This window comes from Myotis daubentonii, chromosome 5 (assembly GCF_963259705.1).
Source record: "Myotis daubentonii chromosome 5, mMyoDau2.1, whole genome shotgun sequence".
In the NCBI taxonomy this organism is placed as follows: Eukaryota; Metazoa; Chordata; class Mammalia; order Chiroptera; family Vespertilionidae; genus Myotis; species Myotis daubentonii.
Window position 1 is genome coordinate 108914281 of NC_081844.1, and position 12130 is coordinate 108926410.

A 12130-nucleotide genomic window follows, 5' to 3' on the forward strand; every position below is an offset into this window, starting at 1 on the left:
AAGGCAGACAGGAAACGAGTTTAAGGCCAGTGATGGAGATCAGACATTTCCCCTCAAAGGGAGGCTGGCCTGGCTCCGTTCGACCGGTGCCAGGAATAGACTGGCCTCGGCGGGCGAGAGCCAAAGGGCACCCGGCAGGGGCCGGCTTCTGGGCGCGGAGTGGAAGCAGCTCTTTTCACGGCTCCCCCCGGGTTCAGCTCTCATTAGACGGCGTTTCTTCTCTCCTCCAGGCTGCCTCGTCGTCAAGCGCCTGGCACCGCTCCCGGGCAGAGCGTTCAGGGTGGTTCCGAGACGGCGGGAGCAGAGCTCCCCACGGTGTGGTCGGCACAGCGCCAGGCCGACTGTCCGGCCGAAGACACCGCGTTTGAACCCGATGCGCGGGCCCTGGGGGGCGGGGCCCTGGGGGGCGGGGCCCTGGGAGGCGGGGCCCTGGGAGGCGGGGCCCCGCTCGGCTCTGCGCAGGCGCGGGTGGCTCGGGCCGCTCCGCCAGGCCCAGGGCGGCCTTTTTGTAAGATTTGTAGCAAACGCGCTCGGAAGTTCGACCTTCCAGCCTTTAGACGCCACCGCAGTCCCGAGGCGCCCAGTAGGGCAACAACGGACACCCTCGAAGAGGCGGCACACAAACCGCAGACTCCTGCCCGCCGCGGCCGCCCGCACTTCCGCCGGAAGTCGGTCTGCCCGCCAGCGTCGCGCGCTGACGTCACGGGTGCGACGGGATTTTGGGGGCGCGCCCTGGAGGCGCGGGTGCGGTGCAGCTGACGGTTGGCTGGTCGCCCTGGGAGGTAAGGCGTCCTCCGCTGGGCGCTGAGATGCCCCCGCCTAACCAGGGATGTCCGTCTGTCTGTGTGGCCGCCCTCCCCATCCTTCCCGTGTGTGTGTGTGTGGGAGGACGCAGCACACTTCCACCCCCCCGGGGCCGGGCACCCACATCGTTCCCTTCTGCACCCGCCCCCCAGGACCCGGGGAAAGCTCCTGCGAGGCCCACTGGCCGCGACCCTAGCATAGAGGGGAGCTTCGGGGAGGCCCTTCTGTCGGGTCCCCAACGTGGGCGCCTCAGGGATGGGTATCCGAGGCTCGCAGCGTACTTGTTCCCGATTAGCTCTGACTCCCGAAGTCTTCTAACCCCCGTTCACCCCGCGGGGCCTCGACTTCCCCGACGTCCACACTCTTTTCCACCGCGCATGCCCCCGGGCCTCCTGTGACGTGAGTGGTGCAGGCGAGTGTGGAACGGACCTGTCCCTGCAGCCAGATCCCGCCTCCTGGAGGAACCATGTCTCCTGCAGCTCCGGGGGTCACCTGTAGTTCCAGGCTCATGCCTCGGCGCCAGAGGAGATGCCGATGGAATTCCCTGTGAATGTTGGCAGGAGGAATGCCAGAGCTGCCTGCCGAAAATCATCCAGACAAGAAATATGTAGGCTGAGGACCCCGAGCCACCCGGTGAGGATTGCTGCTCTCTGCCCCCGTCCTTGCTCATGCGTAGCTTCCAGTTGGTTGTCTCAGTTGGAAGTCTGGCCCAGAATCGTATTAACGAAGGCCCAAAGTCACCACCTCCAGTTAGTTACTTAACACAGGCCTGTCCTTCGAGCACCCCTTCCTAGGCAGGCAGCCGGGTCCCCCGGATGCTTGGTCCCATGGCACCAACAGATCCTGCTGGCTACGGTCTGTGTTCCTATCTGTGTGAATGTTTATATTTAAGGAAGCAAAAGAATGGTTTGTTGCGGGGGTGGGGGGTGGGGGGTGGGGGGGTGCATGCATTCTGCCTATTCTTCCCCACTTTACTTTGGAATTTGCAGATAGGAGGTGCCCCAGAGCAGACTGCAGTGGTCTGACGAAGGAATTTTGACGGAGAGAGAGCACCCAGGCCTCCTGGGTTGTCCGACTGAAGAGGCAGCGTGTGCTGGAAGGGCTGATGGGTTTTGTTTGGGGAGCCATGCCGGGAGTTGATGTCTGAGAATATGAGCCATGGAAGGACTCCCTCAGCGGAGTCACACTCTCTCTGTTCCTTTGTAGCCCCAGGATGGACTTCCTGGTTCTCTTCTCGTTCTACTTGGCTTTGTTGCTGATTGGGGGCGCTCTGCTCTGCATCTGCTTGAAAACCCGTTACCTGAAGGGCCTGGCCAGAGGAGGTGCACAGGTAACAGTGACGCTGGGAGACCACTGGATCCGTCTGAACAGTTCACCAGTTTCCTGACGAAAGGAAAGATGCCATTTTTATTCGTTTGTTCACTTGTTCTTTCATTTCTGGCAGTCTCCATTTCTGGGTTTCCCCCCTCCTTATTGTTAAAAGTAATCTTGTATTGCTGCTTTGAGAGAAGGTAGCGTTCTTAAGGTTGCCTTTTTTTTTTTCTGGATCTGATGCCTGTAATTGGGCATGGATTTGAGCAGCGTCTGCCTGGAGGGGCCTGAGGGTGAAACGGGGGGACGTAGGAGCAGAAAGCTGGGCATTGGGCTGCCCACACTCCTTCGGGGATCTAAGTGAGCAAAATTAGGGTGAGCAACCCTTGGGAAGGGGTTGACTTGGAGGTGGAATTTGGAACGTGGGATTGAACCCAAGGCAGGGAAAGGAGTGGCGTTCCCAGCAGCATGACCTGATCCATCCACCCTTTGCTTGCAGACCCTGCCATGGCACCTTCTTTTCGGTGAGGGTGGAAATGGAGGACTTGGCTTCAAGGAAGGCCAGCGGGGAAAGCCACCCTCTTTATTCTCTCTTAAAGCTCTTCTCTGCCAATATGCAGAAGCGCACTATCACCAGTATTGTCAGCTGAACGGCAGCGTCTAATTGGGGGTTGGGGAGAATGAAAAAAGAAATTGAATGTTTCTCTTTTCTTTGTTTTAGATATTTTCCTGTATAGTTCCAGAATGGCTTCAGAGAGCCATGCTGAGATTGCTTCATTACCTCTTTCATACACGGTATTCTCTTCTGTTTTGATTACTTGTTGCGGTCCTGTAGCTTCAGGAAGCTCCTGTGGTTTCCAGATGCTACTCGCGTCCTGGGTTCAGAACCTCTCCTCATAGATAATCTGCCGTCCCTCTCTGGGGTTGGCCATGCATACCTTTAAAGGGAAGTATTTAAAGGGTGGGAAAATATTGATATGCATTTCTGTAAAAAGAAATATATTCTGATACTGAGATCTCAATTCCCAAGATAGATAATCATAATAATAGATAACATCTGAGTAGTGACCATGTACTAGGCACTATGCCAGATGTTTCACATAGTTTCTTATGTAATTCTGACCTGCACCTCACGCCCAAAGGAAGTAGTTGGCCCATGGTTACCTTTCGTTAGTACTGAATGATTTCTTCATGGAGAAGCCCCGGGAACAAGCCATGTGCCTACTTCCTTTCAGAAACCACACCTTCATCGTCCTGCACCTCATCTTGCAAGGAATGGTTTATACTGAATACACCTGGGAAATACTTGGCTACTGTCAAGAGCTGGACTTCTCCTTGTGTTACCTTCTTCTGCCCTATCTGCTGCTGGTTGTAAACCTGATTTTTTTCACCCTGAGTTGTGTAACTGATCCTGGTAAGTTGAGGTTCTTGGTATAGACAGCTCAACTGTCAGTCTTACTAACAGTGCTGCAAACAACTAGTAATCCCTGGCAGACCTTGAAAAGATTTGATATTTCGTGTCTTCATGATCTTTCCATTTTGAGTGTTGTCTAATTTTTTCCTTCTTTGACCCATGGGTTATTTAGAACAGTTAAAAATTTTCCATATGAATTCTTTAGTTTAAATTTTTGATACTTTCACTCAGTTGTGTTATATGGAGAGCTTATGGTCTGTAGGATACTATTTCTTTTGAAAATTTTATTGATATTTGCATTATGCCTAGGCATGTGGTTTTTGTAAATGGTCTGTGTGTGATTAAAAAAGAATTTGTTCTTGAAAGCAAAGAACTATATAAGTACACTAGAGGCCCGGTGCACGAAATTCGTGCACTTGGGGAGGGGTGGTCCCCCAGCCTGACCTATGTCCTCTCACAGTGTGGAAGCCCCACAATTGATGCCCCAAAAAGATAGGCCCCACCCACCAATCTGGGGCTCCTCGATGGATTGCTCCAAAGAGGTAGGTGGGAGCCGGAGGTCCCGCCTCTGTGCCATGCATGCAGTGTCAAGACCCCGCCCACCCGCACATGCAGCCTGCACTCCTGCTGCACATGCAGCCTCCTGGTGATCACTCGTTTCGGCGTGAGGGCATCACGACCACATAGGCTTTTATTATATAGGATTATATCAAGTTTGTTAATTATGTTCAAATCTTTTGTATTCATAATTGATCAATTACTGAGAGGTATGTTATTCTGATAATAGATTTCACAGATTTCTTCTTGTAAATTTTTGCTTAATATGTTTTGAAACTGGTGTGTGTGCATGTGTGTATGTCTATTAGTTATACATGTATTCTTGTTAGATGCATTCAAGTTTAGAATTAGTATTACCACTTCCTTGAATCACTTTTCAAAATATAATGAGCTTCTTTCATTGGTAATTGTTTTCAAGACTCTTTTGTTTGATATTAATGTTATTACACTATCTGTTTTTTGATTGATATTAACTCCCTTCCCATTTTTTTACTTTATACCTTTCCTGTCCTTGAAACATTAAATGTCCATCAGCGGATGAACAGATAAAATGTGGTATGCCTGTTTACGGGGCTGTTCTTCAGCGAGAAGAAGGGATGAAGTACTTGCACCTGCTGTACATGGGGGCACCTTGAAAATACTATGTTAGTGAAAGAAGCCGTGTACAAAAGGCCACATATTGCATGATGCTATATACAAAGTATCCAGAGAAGGCAAATCCCTGGAGACAGATGTAGGGTTAGTGGTTGCCAGAAGTTAGGAGATGAGAGAGAAATGGGGCTAAAGGATTTCTTTTTGGAGGTGATGTAAATGTTCTAAAATTATGGTGGTTGCACAATTATGAATGTACTAAAAACTATTGAGTTGTACATTTTAAATGGGTGATTTGGGTTTTTTACTATCTCAGGAAAGCTGTTAAAATGATGAGTCATTTATTAAACACGGCAGTTTTCATTGTGCTGTGTCAGGGCAGGTTTTGTGACTGTTCAGTCCTGTATTGCTTGAAGCTGACATCTGCCCTTACTTTTTCAGGCACCATCACAAAAGCAAACGAATCATTGTTTCTCCAAGTTTACGAATTCGACGAGGTGATGTTCCCGAAGAACGGGCGGTGCTCTACTTGTGACCTAAGGAAGCCCGCACGGTCCAAGCACTGCAGTAAGTGTGGCTCCGGCTGCTCCAGCCCCACCCTCGCACAGCAGGCACGGCTGCGTCTGTCGGAATATTACAGACTCCAGACGTGGGGCAGCCCCTGCTGGTAGGGGCCGCTTAGTGGTTTCTTTCAGATGCCTGGGGTGAGGGCTTGTATTCTTCTGTAATGAATGGGCAACCCTTGGCCCTGGGCATGGCAGCCTTCCTTTGCCCCGTGGACGCGCATGCTGCCCAAGAGAGGTTTCTGCAGGATACTGTGCTTGCAGATTTCAGTCTTGGCAGAGCCTGTTTCAGGGGCGCTACCAACATTCTCGACTAGAGTTATCCAAAAAATACAATGTGAGCCACATATATGATTTCAAGTTTTCTAGCAGCCACCTTACAAAAGTAAAATATGGGTGAAATTTGGCCTGGCCTGTGTTCTTAGTGGTTAGAGCGTTGGCCTGTACACCGAAAGGTCATGGGCTCAATTCCCAGTCAAGAGCATGTACCTGGGTTGCACATCGTTTCTCTCTCTTTCTCTTTCTCTCCTTTTCTCCCTCTCCTTCTCTCTTCTCTCCCTCTCCCCTCCCCCCCCTCCCCTCCCACCCTCCCTTCCACACTCTCTGAAAAGCAATGGAAAAATTATCCTCAGGTGAGGATAACCAAAAAGGTGAAATTAATTTTAATCATATAATTTACTCAACCTAACATACCTACAATGCTATTTTAGCAGTAGTCGATACAAAAAATCATTCATGCCCAGCTCAGTGGTTGAGTGTCAGCCTAGAAACCAGGAGGTCACGGACGGTTCAATTCCCTATCAGGGCACAGGCCTGAGTTGTGGGCTGGATCCCCAGTGGGAGGCCTGCAGGAGGCAGCCGATCAGTGATTCTCTCTCATCATTCATGTTTCTGTTTCTTTCACCCTCTCCCTTCCTCTCTGAAATCAGTTAAAAAATAGTATTTTTAAAAAATCATTCATGGGATAGTTTATATTCTTTTTTATACTAAGTCTTTGAATCTGATGTATATTTTATGTTTACAGCACCTCTCATCCAGACCCTAAATTTTCATTGGAAATACTGGATCTGTATTTAGATTTCATACAATTTACAGTTGGAATAGATTCACTTACCCAAGCTATTCCAAACATTTTTATAAGTTTTTCAGTGACTGAATTTTATAAGTTTTTTAGTTCCAAAAAGTCATTTCCTTTAATATCCATGTCTACATTAATATACTGGTTCATCTTTGTCAGAAGAATTGATTTGACTTTAAAGCAAAGGCATTAGTTTTGAAACTGACTAAGTAAATTCACTACCTCTTGCGTCATCTCAGTAGTATTCACATTGAACTCAAAAGGAATAGTTTACGATTGGAAAACATCTGTACCTTCATTGATGTCAACCAAGTATTTTTTTCAAGTGTTCCTCGTAGCCACATACCTAGCTCTCAGTACCCACCTGTGCCTAGGTTAGTGGCTGCTGTCCTGGACACTGCAGTCCTGAAAGCTTGGTGACAGCAGCCGCCACTCGCCCAGCTCAGACCGCCAGTTTGTAGAAATGTCAGTGGGTGTGCACGGGGTCATTGTCTCATCAAGAACCGCCGGTGTCTGTGCAGGTGTGTGTAACCGCTGTGTGCACCGGTTCGACCATCACTGTGTGTGGGTGAACAACTGCATCGGAGCCTGGAACGCCAGGTACTTCCTTACCTACCTCCTGACACTGACGGCGTCGGCTGCCGCCATGGCCGTGGTGACCACCGTGTTTCTGGTGCGGCTGGTGGTGTTGTCGGACTTGCACCTGGAGACTTACGTTGATGACCTTGGACAGTCCCAGGTTATTGGCACCGTCTTTCTTATTCAGGTAATTAGTTATTTAGGTAATTTTGTTGTGGGCTCTATATTTCTGACTTCCAGTTTCAAATTAGAAAAAGGACATTTGTTTTCCCAGTAAAAACATGAAGCCATTCCTTTTTAAAAATTTTATATATAATCTTTTTAAATTGGTAAATAATTCACATACCACAAAATTTACCCTTTCAAAATATACAATTCAGTGGTGTTAGTATGTGCAGGGTTGTGTAACCATCACTACTGATTTCGGAATATTGCGTCACGCCAAAAAGTATTTCCTCACCCTGTGTCTATCTGCAGTCACTCCCATTCCATTCTCCCCCCAGCCAGGGCCCCCACTCACTGACTTTCTGTCCCTATAGATGTACCTGTTCTGGCCGTTTCATATCAGTGGAGTTACACAACATGGGCCTTTCGGATTGGCTTCTTTCACAGAGCATAACTTTCTGAGGCTCATCCATGTTATAGCCTGAATCAGCACTTCATTTCTTGTGGCTGAAACATGTTCCATTGTGTGGAATGGCCGCATTTTGTTCCATTCATCAGTCGATGGACACTTGGGCGTTGTCGCTTGTCGGTTGTTTTTGAATAATGCTGCTGTGAGCATCTGTGTGCCAGTGTTTGGGTGGACGTAGGTTTTATTTCTCTGGAGCTGGACAGCGGAGAGTGGAGTTGCTGGGTCAGAGGGAAACTCTTCGTAACGGCCAGGTTGGCTCCCGAGGCAGCTGCATTTTACGTTCCCACCACCAGCCTGCAGGGCTCCAGCTTCTCCGCGGCCCCGCCAGCGCTTGTTGTTTCTTATGATAGTCATCCCAGCGCTTTTACCTCCTTGGACCAGAATCCACATTTTTTTTTTTTTATGAGCTATATGGAGGAAAGCTGCTACTTTCCAGCCTCTCTCCATCTTTTTTTTTTTTTTTTTTAATCCTCATAGAATATTTTTCCATTGATTTTTAGACAGAGTGGAAGAGAGAAGGAAAGACAGAGAGAAATATCGATGTGAGAGAAACACACATCGATTGGTTGCCTCCTGCAAGAGCCCCAACCAGGGCTTGGGCTTAGGGAGGAGCCTGCAACCGAGGTACGTGCCCATGACCAAAATCGAACACGGGACCCTTCAGACCGTTCGCAGGCCGATGCTCTATCCACTGAGCCAAACCAGCTAGGGCTTTTTTTTTCTTTTTTCTTAAATTATATTTTTATTGATTTCAGAGAGAAAGAGAGAGAGAGCAACATCAATGATGAGAGAGAATCATTGATCGGCTGCCTCCTGCACTCCCCACACTGGGGATCGAGCCTGCAACCCGGGCATGTGCCCTGAGCAGGAATGGAACCATGACCTCCTGGTTCATAGGTTGATGCTCAACCACTGAGCCCCGCTGGCCGGGCCAGAATCCACTTTATAGTCGCGCATCACATTTGAGTGTGTCTTTTCAGTCTGAAGCAGCGCCCCGCTTTTTTGTGTGAAATGGGCATTTAGTAGTCTGGTTGCCTATTAGAATGTTCCACGTTCTAGATTTGTCTGTTTCGGAATTGTGTCATCTAATCTTTCTCTTTTTCCTAATGGTAGTATATACTGGAAGTTAGTTCTAGAGCCTTGAATAGGTAAAGGTTAAATTTTTCTTTGCAAAAGTGCTTCCTAAGTTGGGACATGAGTTTCCTCTCGATCCCACCAGGCGGAGCCTAGGGCCAGGGAAGCCTGGGTTGGCCAGTCAGGGGTGGCCACCGGCTGTCCCTGCATTTGCCCCTCGGCAATGGCAGTCTGTGTGTCTGGTTTCAGTTTTGTATTGAGGACTTTCTTTAGGCTAGAATCCAAAAAATATGAATGCTGGGCCAAAGATTGCCAGCACTTATACTGTAAGTTTTCTAATACTAACATCTGTTGTCAGATTGCTTTTAAAAGCTTGATTGTAGAGCACTGTGTAAGTGATGGTTTCACAGCTCAGAGCAGGCATTGCGCTGCTGGCTGGGAGGCGCCTCTGGTTTGATAGGAAAATACGGTGTGCCTTTAAAAAAGTTGTGTTTCTTTCATTACTTTTGATTACTTCCTTTGTCATTCTCTTGTATATCTTCTTTTGTGAATGATGTTCTTTAACTGTCCTGTTTTTGTTTTGTTTTTTAAAAAATATATTTTATTGATTTTTTACAGAGAGGAAGGGAGAGAGATAGTTAGAAACATCGATGAGAGAGAAAATCGATCAGCTGCCTCCTGCACATCTCCTACTGGGGATGTGCCCGCAACCCAGGTACATGCCCTTGACCGGAATCGAACCCTGGGACCTTTCAGTCCGCAGGCCGATGCTCTATCCACTGAGCCAAACCGGTTTCGGCAACTGTCCTGTTTAATATTAGGACCAACTTTTGATTTGAGGTCTTTACATAATAACAGTAGTTTCTTCTTATTGTGTTTATTTTCTATTTGTGTTTTTTTATATAAAAAGTTTAAATATTCGTCATCTTCAAATTTGTTTTTTTCTTTGTAACTTCAGTTAGAAATTCTCTCCTATCAAGAGTTTTGATAATTGTTTGCTTCTCTTTTTCCCTAACTTTCAAGAATATTGAACTCTCAAATTTCTTTATTATAAAAAATAACATAAAAATTCAGGCAGTCAGAGGTGTTTAAAATAAAGGGGAAGGGGTGGGAATGAGTCAAGGTGGTCATAGGGTACAAACTTCAGCCCACAGATGAACAAGTCCTGGGGATGTACGTACAGCATGGCGACTCACTAACAGGAGTGTATTGCATATTTGAAAGGTGCTAAGAGACTAGCTCTTAAGAGTTCTCACCACAAAGAAAAATTGTAACTGTCCGGTGCTGGATAGGTTAACTAACCTTATTGTGGTAATCATTTCAATATATATACATATATAAAATCGTTACATTTTGCATTGCTGTTGTGCACCTTAAACTTTCACAATGTTACACATCAATTATATCTTAAAGCTGGGTGGGGAAGGAAAGAAAATTTAAAACATCTTGAAAAAAAATGAAATGAAAACATACCCCTCCCCTCCCAACACTTTCACTCCCCAGAGGCAACTTCTTTTGTAGTTTGGTGCGTGTATTTCAGGCTTTTTTCCTACGTTTGTTTATATTGCCATACGTGTCCATAGAGTCATTGGTGTGTTTGCACACATAGGGACCCATTGTGATCCTTACATCTTGTCTTTCTCCCTGGGCAATGTATTACCAACATCTTTTCCAATTTTGTTGGCTCCTTGTGATGCCATGGTTTGACTCCCAGAGTTTTACTCTTCCTCGGGGATGCACCTTTCATTTGTGTGCTTTGGGAAGAGGGACTGTTAAATTCAGTGCCACTGCAGTGAGCATCCTTGCACTGTATCTCCGGCCGTTTCGTTTTGAGAGAGAGAGTGATCTCTTCTGTCCATCTGGATTTTATGTTGATGCATGAACTAAGAGGTACACTTGTAAGTAGGTAAGTGGCATAGCACCATCTCCCGAGTATCTGTTCCCTTTTCCTCCAGTGCACACACTTCGCTTATCCCTGCTAAACTCTTGTATATACTAGGCTGCATTCCTGGGCTGTGGGTCAGTGCTGTGTATGGTTCTGATTTGTGTTCAGTGGGTAGATGTGCAGGGAGGTGGGTGAGCTGGGTGGCAGCTCCGACAGTCTCACGGACAAGACCAGGGCTGGCGGGTGCTGGCCCGCAGTGTGTCAGCCCGTGGCCTAATGTGCTGCTGTGGCTTTGCCCCCAGTACCTGTTCCTGACCTTCCCAAGGATTGTCTTCTTGCTGGGCTTTGTCTTGGTGCTGAGCCTCCTCCTGGGCGGCTTCCTGTGCTTTGCTCTGTACCTGGCCGCCACCAACCAGACTACGAACGAATGGTGCAGAGGTGACCGGGCCTGGTGCCAGCATTGCCCCCAAGGCGCCGGGGCCCCCTCCGTAGAGCCCCGTGTCCACCGGAACATTCACTCCCACGGGCTTTGGAGCAACCTCCGAGAGATCTTTCTACCTGCTGCTGCACATTATGAGAGAAAGAAGAAATGAGAGTGGAAGGGTGTTACTGCCTTTTAAATACAGTTCATTTTAAATATAGTTCATTTATTTATGCATATGGATACTTTCTAAGCATGTTTATTTTTCTTTCTGTTCTGTATAAATCGCCTTTCAGTGGTTAAGGAAGGGGAGAGAAAAGTAGGGCTTACTGAGTGCCTAATGGAAATCCTCCTTGGTCATCCTCTGCTCACTCAGCCTGTCGGAACGGAGCTTCTCTGGATTCCTGGTGACCTTGGTCTCTCGCTAGACTTGGCTCCTGGATAGGAGGGGCCCCGCGGCAGTGTCCCCTGGTGAGCAGGCGGGTCTCCGCAACTTGGATGTCCTCATCTCTCCCAGGGAAAGACGACTTTTTTTCTCCATTTCCTTAACCATACCAGCACCCTCACCCAGGCCTGTGGAGCTTGTGGCCTCCTGCCGGCCCTCCGCTGACCTCTTGTGGCCATATCAAGTATTTTCTGTCCTTTTAAAAAAAATTATTGATTGGTTTTAGGAAGGGGGAGAGAGATGGACAGACAGAAACATCAAGTTGTGGTCCCGCCTATTTAAGCATTCATTGGTTGCTGCTTGTATGTGCCCTGACCCGGAATCAAACCTGAAACTTTGAATTATTGGGATGAGGTTCTAACTGACCAGTGCCTGCCCTATTTTTAAATTCCTAACTAAGCACAAGTAATTCAGTACAGGGGAGAGTGCTGGAAAAAAGACTCATCGAAAGTGCCGAGGGCTGTTGGGACGGGAGCGCCGTTGGGAGCAGGGTACCCAAGATCCCCTCCCCGGCCACTGAAGGGGTTGGGGAGTAGGAACTCGGGCAGGAACTGGTCGGGAGGCATCGTTTGACCGCGTAGCCCCTGGAGTTGAGAGCAGATACAATCTTTAAAGTGAATTCCTGAGGCTGAGCCCGTGCCCTGCGCTACCCACTACGCTTGTTGGTGGGAAAGGACGGTGAAATCACACGTGGAGGTTTGAACCCGGGCTGAGGGGGCGAAGGGAGCAGCCGTCTGCCGTCTTGCGGGAGGCGGGGCGGGGCGGGGGAGCGC

General features: G+C 48.1%; 1 protein-coding gene across 3 annotated transcripts; it reads left to right on the forward strand.

The window, feature by feature from the left end:
* Nucleotides 1-455: 455 nt before the first annotated feature.
* ZDHHC4 (zinc finger DHHC-type palmitoyltransferase 4) lies at nucleotides 456-11155 on the forward strand. Of its 3 annotated transcripts, none has more exons than XM_059699324.1 (8): nucleotides 456-782; nucleotides 1246-1437; nucleotides 2011-2134; nucleotides 2837-2910; nucleotides 3351-3529; nucleotides 5120-5245; nucleotides 6841-7085; nucleotides 10794-11155. In XM_059699324.1, the coding sequence occupies exons 3-8, from the start codon at nucleotides 2018-2020 to the stop codon at nucleotides 11082-11084; spliced, it is 1032 nt and encodes a 343-aa protein (XP_059555307.1). In that variant the 5' UTR covers nucleotides 456-782; nucleotides 1246-1437; nucleotides 2011-2017; the 3' UTR covers nucleotides 11085-11155. The 3 variants fall into 3 exon arrangements, with proteins under 3 accessions (XP_059555307.1, XP_059555308.1, XP_059555306.1); XM_059699325.1 differs by lacking the exon at nucleotides 456-782 and adding an exon at nucleotides 1794-1887 and having other exon boundaries at nucleotides 1164-1437; XM_059699323.1 differs by lacking the exon at nucleotides 456-782 and having other exon boundaries at nucleotides 1164-1437.
* Nucleotides 11156-12130: the final 975 nt, after the last annotated feature.